Source organism: Notothenia rossii (genome assembly GCF_949606895.1).
Source record: "Notothenia rossii genome assembly, chromosome: 1".
NCBI lineage: Eukaryota > Metazoa > Chordata > Actinopteri > Perciformes > Nototheniidae > Notothenia > Notothenia rossii.
Window position 1 is genome coordinate 82,106,756 of NC_136912.1, and position 19,096 is coordinate 82,125,851.

General features: G+C 41.6%; 1 protein-coding gene across 2 annotated transcripts in view; it reads right to left on the bottom strand.

The window, feature by feature from the left end:
* rnf13 (ring finger protein 13) overlaps positions 1-19,096 on the bottom strand; it is a 32,658-nt gene that overhangs the window by 5,337 nt on the left and 8,225 nt on the right. Inside the window, exons 2-5 of one of the 2 annotated variants that reach the window (XM_079688588.1) lie at positions 6,843-6,930; positions 5,816-5,906; positions 4,691-4,796; positions 4,202-4,295 (exon numbers count right to left, since the gene is read on the bottom strand). In XM_079688588.1, the coding sequence (XP_079544714.1) occupies positions 4,202-4,295; positions 4,691-4,796; positions 5,816-5,906; positions 6,843-6,858 (307 nt within the window). In that variant the 5' untranslated portion in view covers positions 6,859-6,930. Of the gene's footprint in view, positions 1-4,201; positions 4,296-4,690; positions 4,797-5,154; positions 5,303-5,815; positions 5,907-6,842; positions 6,931-19,096 lie in introns of those variants that run through there. The other variant, XM_079688589.1, reaches the window with a different exon arrangement.

The following is a 19,096-nucleotide window of genomic DNA, read 5'->3' on the forward strand; positions in this document are numbered from 1 at the left end:
ACGATGTTAAAAAAAGAAAAGAAAAGAAGCTTCTCCACAGGTCGACCAGGACAACTGGCAGCGAGCAACATGCCTCACACACACCACTGAGCCACTGCAGCTGCTCTGTTCTGTGTGTGTGTGTCGGTGTCAATGAGCGTGTGTGTGTGTGTGTGTGTGTGTGTGTGTGTGTGTGTGTGTGTGTGTGTGTGTGTGTGTGTGTGTGTGTGTGTGTGTGTGTGTGTGTGTGTGTGTGTGTGTGTGTGTGTGTGTGTGTGGTTGCTTATGGGTTGGAAGTGGAAAGCCGTGGATGGGCAGGCCGGAGTGACTCATCATACACAAGGAGGGACCAGACTGGGGTTCAGAGGTCAGAGGGAGAGTCTGGCCTATAATGAGCGGTCTAACCCCCCCCTCCCCCCCTCCTCCTCCTTTTCCTCAGCCAGTTTGCAGTGACTTTGTGGGTGTCTGACTTTAACGCCTGCTTGACGCCAGAACGTCAGGCTCTCAGGCTAAGTGGGGGTGACGCAAGGCTGTGCAATAAACCAGAACGGCAGAGCGGCGCGGCGCGGCTCGCTGACAGCTGCTATTACATAATCCTATACATTGACACAGATCTGACGCTGCATGCTGCTGCTCACACTGGTATTGTACGTTAATTACACGGGTACCATGGTTTTCATTAAGGCATTGTGTGCTATCCATACAGACTCCCTTTGTGTTAGCTACCATTCATTTTAGCCTCTGCTATTCTTTACATGCACGTCTGACATTATGCCTACAGCCTCTGGCGCAAATGTACACAACAACTGTCAAGTGGCCAATTGCAATGTCCATACAATAAGATAAATATTAGACGCAAATATTTTAAGTTTAAATTAAATATAGGCTCATCGACAGCAGCAATAAATGTCTAAAGGGTGGGAAAAGCAGCTGGCGCGCCTGACTAAGTGTTTGCAGAGTTGATGGATGTGTGATTAGGAGGTGCTGAAACACAGATCAGCAGAACGGCTTCCTGCCAGCACAGCAGCAGCAGCAGTCCAGGATGATCAGCTTGCAGTAACGGTCCTCCTCAGGTGACTTCACTTTCTCAGAAAAAACATCACACCATGTTCAAATGAAACTCTCCCTCCTCTGGAATAAATCACCGCAGAACAGTGGTTTCTTATTCATCTCTCATTTTATCAACCTGCAGGACACTCAGATCCTCCAATATTTTTATTTGAGAAGTATCTAGAGTGCATTAAAAGAAAAGGCTGCTTTCTGCTTTTATGGCCCCAAACTGTGGAACATCCTCCCATTTGAGCTTAGAACAGCAACCTCAATTTGAATATTTAAAATTAAATTAAAGACCTATCTTTTTAATTTGGGGCAATTTCTGTGTATACCTTGTTTTAATTATGTTCCTCACTTGTTATTGTCATTTTCTGTCCTTCTCTGTAAAGCACTGTGGGCTGCGTCAAGCATGAAATGGGCTATATAAATAACGTTTATTATTATTATTATTAATAGTGAGAGAAATAAAAGTGAAAAGATGCACTTACAGTAAGTGATCTCTGTTATGCTGCTTATAAGTCTCTGATGGTACGCTGTGATGCATTCACTGACTGCTCCAATATTGACCGTTACTGCAACCAGGAAACTCAAATAACGACAAAGACGACAGAGACTGGTTGGATCTTATTTCACTGTGTTAGTATTAAAATAAAGAAGTTTGGAGTCTTCTGAGTATAGTTTGTGATCTAGTGGCCACTGAAGGAACTGCATCGTCTGATATTTGCATAATGGCTTTAACATGCATAGTTGCTGCTTTAGAAGCAACACTAACACAGCTCCACAGTGTTGCTGTTCACTATGGCTGCATCTGCTCAAAGCCCCCAAAGTCCAAGCTCAGCATTATCTGTTGCAGCCAAGGCGTGCAACAGACACACACACACACACACACACACACACACACACACACACACACACACACACACACACACACACACACACACACACACACACACACACACACACACACACACACACACACACACACACACACACACACACACACACACACACACACACACACACACACACACACACACACACACACACACACACACACACACACACACACACACACACACACACACACACACACACACACACACACACACACACACACACACACACAGAACTCCACTTTCAGGCATGTAGCCCAAAAATCTTCAGGATACGAATTGCAACAGCAGTGAGACTTGAGCTTTACAGGACCTTGTGTGGCACTGAGCGGTCTGAAACAATGCTTCAGCTCAAAAATCCTCATGTATCACAACAAGGGGCTTACGATGAAATAAAAAAACACTATCAGCATGCTGTAAACAATGGCCACTGGTATTCTGATGAGCTAATGTAACAGCAGCTTTGGGATGCCAGCTCGTCATTGTTTCCGTGTATGGGCTCACTGGTATTATAACGCTGCCACCATGCCTTGAATAGTAGTCCACTGATTATACAATGTGTTTCCATTACTCTGTGTGGTTTCAGTATAACATATATAATCCTGTGTTATTGTAAATATGGCAACCTTGTGATTGAAATGTTGCCACCACAGCCTTGTTTAGTTTAGGTGTTTGAAAATGTAATCCTTTTCAGTGTGTTTTTAAGTTAAGGAATAATGAAACTTTTACAATTGTTGTCAAATGAAAGTTATTTGTTTTGGCCAACGGTAAAGCTTAACCTTGGCGTGTTATGTCTGAATCCAAAAACAAAGATAGTGAAGGAAAAAATGCCAAGCTTCAAAACGTGGTCCACAAACCAATAGGTGACATAACATTGACTTTGTTGTCCTCTTAAATAAAACACACAAATGTATTAATAATATATACAAAACATATATAACCTCCTAGCAATAGACTTCTATTGAATAGTACATCAGCCATTATCCAGTTATTGAGCTAATTGCTATCACTCTACATCAATAGAAAATTAGCTATTTCTGCTAAAAGAAGACTTACTAAAGACCTTGTGTAGACACTGTAAAACAATAAGCCACGCCCCCATCAGTCTCTCCTTTAATGCTCAGAGCAGCAGCCGGCTCTTTGCCAAGCTACCTCGCTCCAGAGTGCAGGGCTTAAAAGGTTATCGGTGGAGATTTGGTGTCACCTCATTGCTCCAAAAGCTCTGACTCAGCTGTCAGGAGCGCAGAGGCTCTGGAGGCCGTTTCCTGGACATCTGAGCGCCAAGGTCGTCTGCAGCGGTGCCTGGTGGAAACCCTGAGTCAGAGTGGGCACCGCCACCAGATCACACAAACTACAGAGGCTGACGAGACAAAAACAGATATCTGAGCAACACACACTGCCTTTAGCGGGTGTGATGCATGTGCTTCAGTTTCTGGTAGGCGGGGGGGAAGCAGCCCGACTCACAGCCCCCTTAATTAGCAGCTTTGCAAGGGGGCTACTTATCATGCGCCACCCGTAGTCTCTAAAGCTCCCTGGTGTTGCCCTGCACAGCTGACTGGAGCCCGGGGATTTCCAGTCTGCGAAAAAGCAGCTGCCGGAGGAAACACATCCGGCACAAAAACACCCTCGATATACAGACAGAAGTTACTCGCCCAAAGCACAAAGAGGATTTGATTTGCAAAACTACGCCACAGCCTGGCTTTCACGAAACAGAGGCCGAACAAAGAAAAAGAGAAAAACGAGTGTCTTATCTGTGATGCAACATTTTGGGAATACATATGAAATATTTTCTTTTGTCAGGATAATGGTCCCGTGACATTTTCACATCATACCATTCATATTCAATCCTTACAAAAATCGGACAAATGCTGTTAATCCGCTCAACACGTCTGAGATACAAAACTAAATACACTTAACTTTCAACCCCCTTCAGGCCTCTGAGACCCCCACTCAATACCAAACCATCAGTCATGTGTCCAGCCTCAACAGACGAGCTCTGGTCTGCCACGCAGGGCTTTGTGGAAAAATCAAGTCCATATTAATCTGATTAGCTACCAAGGTGCAGAGCTCCAGAAATAATGAATGATGTGCCGTAATGTGTTGAGGAAATCTTCCTTCTGGGCCGAATCATGTGAGGAGCATGGAAGAGGAGGAACTAGCACCTCTACAGACTCAGAGTTACGTAACAAACAGGCCATACATTTAGGGTGAAATGCATGTTTTTTCTCCAAAGAGATGTTTGGAGAGTTGGATTAGTTTGAATATTGCCTCCATACCTTTCTTGTACTTATGGATGGGAAGTTTCTTTAGCTGATCTTTCCGCAGGCGGCTCCTCCGAGCCCTGTGTCGATCCTGGACAAACTTGGTGATCTAGGAAAAGCAGAGAAAACATTTGACAGTATACATTTACAATCAGTTTAAAAAACACAGACACATCGTTCATGTCTACTTTCTCGAGACAGGAAAACTGTCACAGGAGGAAAATAAGTTTGAGTCCAAATTGGACGCCAGATGCCCAACGAAGAGCCAAGCAAACTCAAAACGTACCTTTGCTAATCCAATAAAGGAGAACTTTAATGATTCTCAGGAGAATGTTGTGTTAGAATACCATTTTCAATCGTCAGACAGATTTACTATAGATAAACTACATTTAAAAAAACACATTTCAATTAAGAAGTAGTCCATCTTTAAATATGATCCACAGTTCATTATAATGTATTTTAGATTGTATTTGATATGGACATCTCAGTCGCATTAGAAGTTACCATGAACACAACGATGAGGATGAGGCAGATTCCCACAATGATGAGGAAGGGGATCAGGTAGTATTCCAGTGGCAGACTGAAGTCTGGCATGAGGACCACGTGTCCCCTGAAACAACAAGCAGTGTCATTGTCAGGTGTATGCAGGTCACACACACACACACACACACACACACACACACACACACACACACACACACACACACACACACACACACACACACACACACACACACACACACACACACACACACACACACACACACACACACACACACACACACACACACACACACACACACACACACACACACACACACACACACACACACACACACACACACACACACACACACACACACACACACACACACACACACACACACACACACACACACACACTTCACTGTTGTTGAAAAAATATTTAGCAGTCATTTAGTCCAATGATTTTTCACACAGTTAGTTACCATGGGGTCGACTCCTTTTCACAGAACTTCCTCTACTGCAGAAATATGTAACAGTCAATTTGATTCCCACTGACTAAACTCTGCCAATACCATGTTTGGTGTTCATTCCTCTGCAGAATACTGAGGAAATAACCCTCATGTATTTGGATGGTATTGGATGGTATCTCTCTCTCTCTCTCTCACACACACACACACACACACACACACACACACACACACACACACACACACACACACACACACACACACACACACACACACACACACACACACACACACACACACACACACACACACACACACACACACACACACACACACACACACACACACACACACACACACACACACACACACACACACACACACACACACACACACACACACACACACACACACACACACACACACACACACACACACACACACACACTGATTTAATAGTGGCAAACTTTAACACTGTGACTCCTTGTAAATGCTGAGACATTTCATAACCACCTCAGCTGCAGTGACAGCCAATCACAGGACGGATCTAATACTAAATATCAAATAAAAATGCTAGCCAGGTTTGAATGAAAAGCAGCCATCTCATCAGAAAATCATACTGATTTAAGGTTAACCCTGTTTTTATTTCTATTGATGGGATTTTGGGTCTGGACACCCCTTGTCATACGTGAAGTCGTCTTTCAGAGAGTTGGCCGTCACCTCGCTCACAAACACAGAGGGGATATCGATCTGCTTCATAACATCCACTAAAAAAGCAAAGAAAAAAACATTTAATATATCACGTGATTGTATTTCAATGCCTTAATCCGATAAACAATCCTAAAACACGACGGTTTCAGCTATTTTCTTTATCAATTCATTTTATCTACTAAAAAAGTTATTCAACTAAGGAAACTCCATTTACTAATGAATTCGATGACAGGTGGTTGATCTGAAGCTTTGGGTATCGTTTTGTTGATCGACAGATAATTAGGTGGCAACATTTTGATGATTGCCTAACGCCTAATCATTTAGTCAATTGTTGGCAGAACATACCATGAAAAACTCACTTGTTCCAGTTATATGCAGGTTTTCCTAGTCTCTACACATCTTTGAGTTTTTGATTGTTGTTCAGAACAAGCCATTTGTAAACTTTAACTTGGGCTTTGGAAATGGTAATGGTCATTTTCTGATTTTCTTTCATTTCCAATTGTATGCAAGTATCAACCGATTTTAGTCTGTTAAAACATTCAACCTGAATGTTGTGTGACCATCGGTCTTCGGTTAAGCATACCAAAACTGTTAGGGAGCTGAAGTGACGGGAGAAATCCCTCGATGCCGACAACTGACATCACCCAGTGTACAAAACATCAGCTGTGACATCTATTCTAAAACAATGACAAGTACGGGAAGCCTTTGGATAATTTATTCTGTCCCTCCACTGAGGATTGTAGACGCCATCATGTCACAAATGGGTTGGAGGGAAGACGACATGGATTCATAGACAAGGAGTGCTACAGTGCTTTAGGGCCTCAAAATCTTACTCAAGTAGATCTTGAGATTTTAGATCTACTCCCCATTTTTTCCACTGGCTCTGGGATTCAGAGATAAACAAAAGCAACAGAAACACCAGGCAGCTGTATAAGACACTAAATGCTTTTGTGCCATATAAGAGCAAACATACTAAGGTTGTGGTGACTTACAGTCATTTGATCCCATGCTGATTAAGTCATCAGATTCCACATTGTGAACAATGGCTGCCTTGTACCCGGCTTTCTGGGCATGAAGGACCTGTGAGGAGAGAAAACATTTAAAACTGTGATTATTAAATGGATCACAATTTGGTGCAGACATCTGGTGGTTATTAGAAGACTAACTGCAGTTACTGCAATAAGACCAACACTGGTCCTAGGTGAAGGCTGTATGTCTGATAAGAGTGGTTATGTGGCAAATTGTGTGACCAAATCAGACAAACCACATTTGACATGACATTGAAACCTGCTGTGGTTAGAAGGGAGAGCACGCTCTGTTGCTGCTGAGAGGATTTCAGATAGGGTTAAATGCATTCTCAAATCTGATACGTACAAACATTAGCCTAACAAATGTAGCACTTCTAGTTCAAGGATGCTTTTTACTGCCAATATTAACTCATGTATCATCTGGCCTTGTAAACTGAATTCCCAAAAGGGCTTTAGATACTAGTTTCCTGCAGCAGCAGTCTGAGAGGACAGTAGCAGTTTCACAGTAGCATTCAACAACATGTGCAAGGCCAGTTTCCCAGGAAGTGTTTGCAAGAGAAAAGATGTTTGCATTTGACGCCCACACAGCTCGTCCTCCATGATAAACACTGACTGGAAGCATTTGTTGATCAGAAGCGTCACACGCAGTGAGAGTGGGATGAATACTGTAGGAAGGTTTGATAAATGCGGAAAGTCGAAACTGGTTTTGCACAATTAAAGATATTTAACATTTCAACCTTTATGACTTTATCCCTGTCGCCTGTTGTTGTTTAAATTTGCTTCTTATTTTATATAACAGAGGTCACAGGTTTTAATCCCTGCAAAACGGCAGGAGCCTGGAGCAAAACACGGTCTCTCTGCCACAATAATCCAAATGACAACTAAAGAAGGACTTTACCGCCAAAATGAAAAAGAAAAGTAAGACAGGAAGCTGCTGCGGCTTACCTATTAGGTATTCTAATACAAGGATAAAACACACACTAAAATCCAACAACATTTACAAATGATTTTTAAGTATAACCAAGTTAATATTTTTAAATTGTGACAGCATCCGTTACAATTAACAAAAAAACAATTTATATTTGAGGTAATTTAGTTTTAAAGCCCTGTGGTATAGGTACGTCCTTCATTTAAGTTCGTAGCCTTCTTACGACAAATATTGGCTCAGTTAGCATAAAAGTGTAGCCTTGTGTATATCCATGTGCAACTTTAAGCTGTTGCATAAACATGCCACCATGTCCACACTCTCATTAATCAAAATCCCCCCCCCCCCACCACATCGGAAAAAAAGTTAAGCTTCCCAATGCTGCACAAAAACAGATGCTAAAACTTTCTGTGTAACCTGTCCACAGTGTGTGTGTGTGTGTGTGTGTGTGTGTGTGTGTGTGTGTGTGTGTGAGTGTGAGTGTGAGTGTGAGTGTGAGTGTGTGTGTGAGTGTGTGTGTGTGTGTGTGTGTGTGTGTGTGTGTGTGTGTGTGTGTGTGTGCGTGTGAGTGTGTGTGTGTGTGTGTATACTCTAAATGGCAATTATTTTTATCCGTCAACACATACAGTATCTTAAAATGTTCTAAATACAGTAGACGAGGGATGTGCCTGCATGAGGCTCAGAGCATTTTCTTTCTATATTTTTTGAAGTTACATAACACAATAGATTTAGCAAGAAATGTACTTTGTTAAATTTGAGTGATTACTTAAATGTAACGAGATGCAAGCTACAGTAGTAAAGTGTCCAGAAAACTCTTCAGTATTAGACACTGAGTCAGGATTGAAAGAGGTATTTCCTGCAGCAGAGGACCATGTGATCATGGACGCAGGGGAAACCGATGTCATGAGGATCTGCGCGGCTGTTTGTGTGGCTCGTACACATATAGTATCCTGTACAGCCATTGTTGTGGAGGATTGTTCACAGCAGATGTGGTGGAGGAAATAGGAAGTGGCGATATATATCCCGGAATGACTCATTATGTGTTCTGACAAAGAGAGAAATATCATTTGGATAGTGAATGTTCCCCTCTGAAATTGACGGGGAAAACTATTTGTATCAGATCATTTTAATGTCCCTCCAACTCATTTAATATAAAGGGAACAAAGGCAGCTATCCTGCCAACTAGTGACAATGCTATCAATGGTTGAGAAAAAACTTTATTCCAACAGTGTACATTTGACTGATTCAATACAAGAACAACAAAATGTTGTTAAGAATGATTGGATTGGGGATAAAAGATGGACAATATTAAACACAATAAAGCCAAATCAAGCAGATTTAAGTTAAGATCATCCCTAAAGCTTTTAAGATTGTAACAGAAAAAAGCTATGCACCTCATGTTTATGCTATATTTTAGGGCCAGAGCTGAAGAACATCAGCCTGATCATCAAACCAAGCTCACATCTGTTTAATTCATTATTCAGTATACATTGTGTTGATTTGATCCAATTCCTGTTCAGAGGCAGGACAGGAAATAATGTTATTTGAGAAGATAACTGCAGATTTGATGGCTTTTTCACAGGACGATAACATCCCAGGCTGGTTCTTAGATCCAAATAAAAAGCTCTGACTGTCTTGTTCGTTTCTCTAAACAGGGAAAAGATGCAGCTATCTTTGTATAATGTAATAATAAGAAAACTGTTGTTAAGATATAGGCAGAAAGAACAGCTTCAGGTATTGTGGCAGACACTAAAAAAACTGACATGAAAACATCACTGATTGATAATATTTAACGAAGTACAACAATCTCAGATGTTCTTTCTTTAAACCACATGCATGTGAAACCCCAGAGGAGATGCTGATGTTAATTATTACTCAGAGCTATTATAAATGAACAACTGACCTAAAACGAGACAGTGATGTGTGACGGTGCAAATTGTACCAAGTAAAGTAAATCAGTAGAGCATGGGACACACACTCTGAAACATATGAAAGTCATCCGCTGTGTTACATTATTGAAGAGGTTCGCTCACACTAACAACCAGTGCTGCAGTGTGTTAGCCCTGCAGCTAAAACAGGCCTCTGTACCAGCATTGTACTCTGATGTGACGCAAGGAAATTCATTTAAAAATCTGAGGAGTGAAGTGTGTGTGTGTGTGTGTGTGTGTGTGTGTGTGTGTGTGTGTGTGTGTGTGTGTGTGTGTGTGTGTGTGTGTGTGTGTGTGTGTATATATATTGTGGACGGCATGGATGCTAATACAGCACAGCACTCTCTTTTGTCTGTTCCTTGTCATTGTAATTTTATGCACAGGCATACGTGAAGCAGCCGCAGCATTGTGATCCCATGTGTTTTCTTGTGAGGGTGCATTGTGTGGAGGTATCAATGGCTACTGTGTGCGTCTTGAGGCAGGCTGTCTGGATCACACACACAAAATAAAAAGTCTAGATTAGTTTTTGTACTGAGGAAAAGAGAGCTAGGTGAACAGGGATTTCTGTCTGTGATTTTAAGTGTGTAAGCGTAGCTATAAAGTATGAATCTCTGTCTGGCTGTATGTCCTTCGCATATCTCAGGAACTGTTCATCTCATCTTCTGCATTGCTCATGAAGTCCTATTAGATTATCAAATGACGTTGTTTAAACGCTTAACTGAGCAAACTAATCAAGACAAGATATTACATTTGAGGCAATTATTTTATAACCAACAATTGTCAGGCAGACAGGAAAAGCATAGCACTCACATTAACCATTGCACTATTTTATCGGTTTCATTTGTTCTATGTCCTATATATACAATATGGTGACTGTGGCGTTGGCGGAGTGGTTAGTGCCTTCGCCCCCCACCCATGTCACCCCGAGTTACAAGGGTTCGAAGCCCCACGCTCGTCAAAAAACGTCGCTGTGTCCTTTTGCAACAGCGACCGTTTCTTTGCAGATAAGGCAAACAGGTGTAGCCTTATTGAACGATGGCAGGATGAATGCGTATTTATCCGTCCATTCCTCATTAAAACTGCGGTTTTCCACGTCAACTTTACGCTTGAGGCTCTTGACAGTGATATTTTTGCGTGAATGCCAAACTATTTTCTTATATCCTGCAACTGTTTCCCACCAATCAGGACATGGTATTAATAAAAAAGTTGATTCCTTTCCCTGCCAATCAGGACTGCTTTCAGTTTTATTACCCCGGATACAGGCTTATAAAAAAAAAAGATACATTTTTCAATAAAGTGAACATATTAATCAATTATATATAAATCTCTGGACCCCAAAAGTGTGTCTAGGATTAATTTGGGCCCTTGGACAAATGTAGTTGGTGACCTAGAGCATTTGACTTGGACTTGGTTTGTGCATGTCGTGTGATTTGCCTCATGTTACACCTCAACCTATTGGTCATCAAGGTTATTGGAATTAAAGTCATGGTAAATGACCAGAACATTTTATGATCACTAGACGGCTGCTCTTCCTCCTGAGCCATGCTGCTACCTAAATGTCAAGTAGGAAACTACTGTTAGAGCTGCCACAGGCCAAACCGGGGCCAGCTGTGTTGAATACAGGTCAGTACATTTGTCCTCTATCCAATTATGAATGTAATGTAGCAGCCACGAAACGTACAGAATAATGCATTTTGAATCTACACATCTGTTTTGTACTAGTTTTATATTTGAGTAATGGTTAGTATTATCATAAGATATTTGTTTAATCGCAATGGGTTGCTTGCTTTGGGTCACATGGTTATGGGCGGCACTCAGGGGAATTATAATCCTGTTCACCTGCGTGAGGTGTGTGTGTGGAAGAGAGGGGGACTCAGGGTCGTTGTACTTTTTGTTGACCGCAAGATTTATGATTGCTTTGATTATTATTATTATTACAATGTTTATGTCTGATCATCGCATTACTTTCATTAAACTACATTACTATTGATTGAGTTTTGATCTCAGCAAGTACTTTTTTTTGCGTGTCATACAATATCAAACAGGCCTGGTATATACCTCAGCCTCTCAGCGACTTTGTTTGTTTCCTGCTGTAGCTATACTACTACTTGGTAATATAACAAATGTAGGTTCTGATAGAAGACAAAAAAGGTCTGCTACCCTGCTGCTGTGTTAACTCTCAGCAGTCTGGCCTTGGGTTTAGCTTTGTGTCTTTCGGGGGGATTTTACAGTAAGAGGAAAGAGCCATTATGGCTGTAGGCCTCCAGATGCCATAGTGGTTCGGTCTGTCTGCCTGGGATCTGCAGAGGAATTCAACCTCTGCTGCTGGCTCACCCTTGTGTTTGCCTGGGCAAAGATAAGGACATTCAATGCATTCCTGAGACAGAGGAGAGGGGGGGGAAAGAGATGGAGGACAGAAAAAAAGAGAAAGAGAATATGAGATGTGAAGCCTTTACAAATAAATTAAAGTAGAATAGAACGCGAGTGTGTTAATATAAGCACATTAACACACATACGCTTAGAAAAAGAATATATCATTTGGGCTGCTCTTCTACCATCTGCAAATAATCACGCTGAGCCGTATAGCGCCATTCTCCATGTCAATTTAACAGCCTTCATTAAACCACTTAATTGTTGTTATGTCTGTGGGACCACACATAAACCCTGCTGCTCTCCTTCATGATATCCCTCTAAACACAAACACCATTATGGGAAAATACAATAAAACATATCTGTTCAAAAGTACATTGTGTCATTTTGGTAGAACCTCTTAAGCTCTTTATTTTAAGAAAGATGACAGAGCAACATTATATTTGTCCAGCTACAGTGGAAAAACGAATGGCTACGTGCCTTTAAAAGGGCATCTTGACGTCATGTGGCGCCATTACTTGGCTCGAGAAACCTTTCGCGCTGTTTTCTCTTTGCCACATTAGGTTTCACTTGTTGTACCGTCCGGCTTTGGATTCAAAAGAAAGTGGAAGCATAATGACCATCTGATGCTTGTTTTCTCATCGTGGCACCCTGTGGTGTGCAGACCATATTTTGACTTGGCCCGCAGCACTGGTATTAAAGATTATTTTTATGAGGTCGACCAATTATGGATTTTTCTAAAAGGCAGATTGGACTCCATTTAATTGGCTGTCGTTTTTGGAGCCCTACAAGTGTACTTGACAAGCTCCAGCTTTTTGTCAGGAGGTTAAAAACAAAGTGTGCCATACAGTAAAAAATGTATAATGATAAAAGAATTAATACTTTCTCATTGTTATCTCAAAAACATGTTGTTCTGATGGTACTTAAAATAAATCTCTGATAAATGTTAACAACTTCCTGTCACCAACATGTGAATCACATTTTTCTAAATATAGATCATTACTGGTTTGAGCAAAAGCTAAAGAGGCTGACTGTGAGATGTTATCAAAAGGATAAACACAAGCTGCGGGCTTAGCTATGAAAAATCAGATTTCATAATAAAAATGATATGAGAAACCCTGAGGTGGAAAACTGTTTCAAACACCTTTCCTAACTCAACCAATCTGCATTTGGTAAACACAGCATTCAGCAGGTTTTGACAGCAACACTGCACAGTGCAGAAGTTGCCGATTCAAACCTGCTGAACTCTGACTCAGCATAAAGCAGGCCTTGAGAGTTTACATGCCCATAAGAAGGTTGCAGCTGTTAGGAAGCCAACAGCGCTACACAGTGTGTTTGTACCAAGCAGCTTCCTGTAGATGTGTGGGATTGAATGAATGTGAAGGAAGGTATTGTTGAGAAGGAAAAAAACATGTTTACAAGTGCAACATGGGAAAAAAATAGCATTTCAAAGTACTTTTCCACTACAGGTCACTGAACTATTGATAACTATGTGCATTAGCTTGCCGGTGTGTGAGTTTGTGTGTCTGGACCTCACTTCAATTGGCCACGGTTGACTGGAGATGTGTAAACGGTGCCACCTGGAGCGGCCTGACTCACTGCTGCTGGACTTAACCATTTAGATCCCAAGGAGGAGGAGAGCACACTCTATAAATCAGTTTGTCATGGGTTTATATTCGATTAGAATCTCATTAAACATGAATGTAATAAATAGATAAGCATTATCTTTCAAGAGATCAAAAAATCATGGTAAATATGCCTCCACACACAGGTTATATCTGCCTTTCCACTCCTACACTAGTGGCAGTCAGACTGGTGCTTTGGACAATCTGCTGATAGCATTACTAATATTGCTGCATCACTCTGTGTGTGTGTGTGTGTGTGTGTGTGTGTGTGTGTGTGTGTGTGTGTGTGTGTGTGTGTGTGTGTGTGTGTGTGTGTGTGTGTGTGTGTGTGTGTGTGTGTGTGTGTGTGTGTGTGTGTGTGTGTGTGTGTGTGTGTGTGTGTGTCAATAAGTGCTGCATCTTCAGTCCTGTGTTTATCTGCTGACAACACTGCACCCTCTCCTCATGCAGCAGTAGCACATTGTGTCTGCCTCTCCTCTAGCACTGACATCATTTCCTTCACACATCCTTTTTCTCTTCCTCCCATTTCCCCCTGACCCACTGTCCTAGTTCCTCCTCCATCTGTTTTTCCAGTTTTGCGGTCCATGTATCATCCGCCCTCCTGCCCTGTGCAGCTCGGGCAGTATAAATGACCTGCGTGCAGACTGTTGCAGTCGCTGGTCAGCATTTGCATAGAGCAGCTTTGACCTCAGCTTTGTGTAAATGAGTCAGAGCCGTACAGCACAGCGCTCTCACACAACATTTAAGTATATATAATAAAGGGTGTCACTGTATTTTCGCAGAATCTCATCATTGTTGGGATTTTTATTCACAGATATTATATCGATGAGAAAAGTTCATTTACATGATTTATAATTATTCTTGAAATAAGTACAAGCACACATTATTTTAAGACATATTTACATTTGTTCTTAGGACATTATTATTGCTCCATTTGACCACGGCTTCAAGTTATTTAACATTACACTGTAGCCAATGATCTCTCTGTATCATACTTTCAATCATCATACTTCCCATGAAACATGTCTCCTGTTTCCATCCCTCTAACTCCCCCTCATCTTTTACTTGTCTTCTCTTCTTCATCTCCAGACCTGAACTAAGTTACTTTTTGTATACCGACCAAAATACACCTCCTGAGATTGTGGCGGAATAAATACGAGGATATACCAGGAGCGCTTGATTTGCATCTAAAAGTCGGTTTGGAGGTCTGTAAAAGTACACCTCCAGTGGTTACAATTTCCCTAAACTGTGTCAGATGCGGCGAAGCCCTGCTGCGCTCCTCTGTTTGGACAGCAGCTCCCCATCAGGTCCTCATTTCCTCCTCCCTTAACCAACTCTCTCCCTCCTGTCTCCCCTTTTTCTACCCATTCTCTTCTCCTCCTCTCTTCTACCCTAACCCTTCTCTCTTCCTCTTCACTAACTTGTATTTCTCCTCCCCTCTTTGCCATCTCAGTTCCCCTCTCTCGCAAAATTCCTCTTCTTCCTTTTCCTCTTCCCTACCTTGCTCTTCTCTGAATGTAACCTCCTCCTCCTCCTTCTCTCCTCATTACCCTTGTTATATCATCCTGACAGCCAAACAACTCCAGAATTTCTCCCGGCCCCTTCTCTGATATTTCCTCCTTCCCACCTTTAATCTTTCCCTCCCCTCTTTTCTCATCCATCCCACCCTCCCCTCCTCCTCCTCTCCCCTTGGTGTTTCAGAGGAATGCTGCGCAGTGCAGAGCTGGGTTTGAGTTTCAAGGTCCAGACGGCTGATTAGATAAAGGGTTCAATAAAACTGCAGGGAAAGTTGTGTATACTGATAACACTGCACGCATCTCACTTCCTCGTGTGCGTGAGATTATATTCGCAATAAAAAGGAGTTATAAAGAGAATGTACACATTGTAATGACACTTTATTTCCCCAATTGAACGTTCTTTTTGAACACATTTTGCATATCTTTGATTAAAAACACATTACATTTTGTATGTATTCATATTTTTGTAGCACTGTGTAGACCAGGTTCTGTAGAAATAAAGCCATCATTTCTTATTTCATACTATAATGGTAGGTACCAACTGCCATAGTGTGCTCAGCCAAATCACCGCTGTATGAGGGCGGAACAAATTGTAAGAGTACTTTTCCCTTCACAAATAAATGGATAATCAAGCATTAAAACATTAACAGATGCAGGCTGGAGTGATTAACATCAGTAATAATTGGACCTGTAATTATAAGTGTGTATGACCACTAAATGTATTTGCCCTATAGACAAAAGGGCGGAGCTGTTTGTTGCCACAACAGATTGCACAACAGAAAAACAACACAACCACATGAAATATGGCTATTGCCCTCTCTCTTTCTCTGTCAATTCAATTCAATAGTCGTATTAGCATAGTTACATATAGCATTGCTAAAGCTCTGTATAGTTGCAACATCTACACAAAATCTCTCTTTCTCTCTGTGTCTCTCCCCCTCTCACACTCGAGCTAGTCACACATCCAGTCAGCCATAGTCATACCCTGTCATAAGACTGAGTGAGCGTGTGCAGGAAGCTACATCATTGTTTGAATAGAGACTGAGGCCTGTGTGTGTCTGTTGTGTGTGTGACTGGTGTGTGTGTAGCTTGGGGGCAGTGAGGTCACTGCAGAAAATACAGGCCGCACAATAACACACACTTACTGTAAGGCAGAGGTAAGAAGCAAGGTTAGATGGGAAATGTCCCACCATAAGATCAAAAGCTGACCAAGTGAAGCTGCAGCTGGTGAAGCAAACTCACAGCAGACCATTTTAAAACTGACTCAGAAGCTGACTTGACAGATATACAGAGGGAATAGAGCCCTTGTGACCGCTTCCAACTCATCAAGAACTTTCCCGACAGGATGTTTGATTTGTTGATAATATAAAAAACAGGGGAAGGAGCCTGTTATGCTCACACCTCAAGATAAGCTGAGGGACTTTCACCTCTGTCTTTCTCTTTACTGTATCCTAGCAGCATCATTACAGCTGGATGGACCGGCTGTCAGTCGACGGCATGATGCGAACTCCATCACAGATTACATTATCTCATGCACCAGGTTTTTCTTTTCCGCAGCCCTTTGCCACTCTCAAAAGGTGTAAAGATGATACAAAAGTTGAGATTAAAAGGAATTCATAAATGTTGAACGAAGGAGTCTGAATAATAAAATGATTAGTGAATTATACAAAGTCGGCATTTGTAAAAGGGAGATCGAGGTATCGAATAAAGACAAATATTATTTTCTTCACAAGAACACCAGTTTTAAGTATACCAAATAATGTATAATAAGTAACCTAATTGTTAGTTTTAATAAGGGCCAGAAATGTATATATAGTTTCAATTTGTATGTGTATTCTTTCATGACTATAGTATTTGACTATAACTTTGATAAGGTTAACTTCAATTTGTTTTTGTTTTTAAAGAACTGTGACCTAGATACAGTATGTACTGAACATTTCACATTTGAAAATAGAAAACATTTGACTCTGCTCTCTGCTAAGTTATGGTCCGGTCGGGACCCCCTTGAAAACGAGATTGTGCATCTCAAGGGGTTTATCCCAATGAATAAAAATGTCTATATATATATATGGTCCCTGTTTCTAAACGATCTCAAACACCTCACATGCGGTCTCTTGTTGTCTGGCTCATTAATCTGTCAACCTTGAGTCTATATCACTGTACGGTGTTACATTGAGCTCTTCTGGTAAATGGTTTTCAATGTGAGAATTGTTTAGAGTTTGATACCTAATCTCTGCCCTGTCACATGAAGTTCACAGCTTCCTGAAAGGACAAAAAACATTTATACCAGACAGGACGTTTAGTCTGACCGGCCCTTTGCCAGGCAAGGCTTGGACTCTCTCTCATAACATGACCGTCTGGAGGTCTCAGAGTGGGATATTTTCTATTAGCAGGCAATAAACTGTCATATCCAACATCCACTGGACTATTTTACACAGTCCCAACTTACAAAACAAATAAAAGAAGATGTTCAATACCTGTACTGATTCACTTTTCTTTAATGTAACAATCCATATTTGTATTACAATGTATCATGACATTGGTCTCCTGTAGTGGTGATCTACAGAGAATGATCAACTTAGCTCGCAGCTTATATCAGCTTGATGGAGTTTTACAGTGATTGCTAACTGTTAAGCCCTATGGTTTAAAACTGTTATGATTTTGTTCACTTCCACTGGTCTCATAGCATCCATTTAAGGCCATAGCAGGCTGCTGTTTAAAACACCCACAAGACACAACCTGCAGTGTGGCGCTACACAGGGAACATTTAATATGGCGAATGTTAGCTAAAGTTACCTTAAGGCCGATATTGCTGGATAACATACTATACAGAGAGGTTTTCTTCACTTCAAGACCCATCTATCTATTTTTGTGGGTTTAAAACTTACTGGCTAACGGTTTTCAGCTGTAGATACAGTTGCTGATGTTCTGTGAAATGCACAAAGGTTCACTTTTATGTTCTGCAGTAGATCCCGATAACCTCCAGATTAGATTTATACCCCATTCATCCCAACAGCAACCTCAGTATTCTTTATTTCAAATCTTCCAATGATATGAGCAGCCGCATAATCCATCCACAGAAACACAAATAAAACAGATTGAGTTTTTTAAAAGTTTTGTTCAATAGAAAACTGAAGGCGATGACATATAGAGGGCAGCAGAAACAGACTGAATGGGTAAAATACAGCCAATAAGGGGAAGAGAAGAAAGAGGGGAACAACGTGGTTCAACAGAGCTCGACATACCTTGGTACATGTTACATAACTAGGACATTATGTCTCAATGTATGTCGAGTGTGCGTGTGTGTGAGTTATTGGAGGGCAGCAGTGTGACGGGGAGGCAGTCAGCAAAGAATCTTGCTAAGTAAGGGAGGCACAGGGGGTGTTCATAGAAGGGAGGGAGGGAGGAAAAGGGTATCAAGTTTCCTGTTCGGACTGAAAGGTCAAAAAGGTCACCAGTGATCCCCCCTCCCAGCGTACAGGAAGTCCAAACCCTGCCCCTCGGGAGATTTATTTCAAAAAAGGAACAGCCTTAGAGAAATGCTTTCCTATATCACACACACACACACACACACACACACACACACACACACACACACACACACACACACACACACACACACACACACACACACACACACACACACACACACACACACACACACACACACACACACACACACACACACACACACACACACACACACACACACACACACACACACACACACACACACACACACACACACACACACACACACACCTATTAACACCCTTCCACATGATCCCATCACCCCTCCTCATCTCAAACACTCTCTTTCTCTCTCTCGACATTCGCCCTCCTCTCTATCATG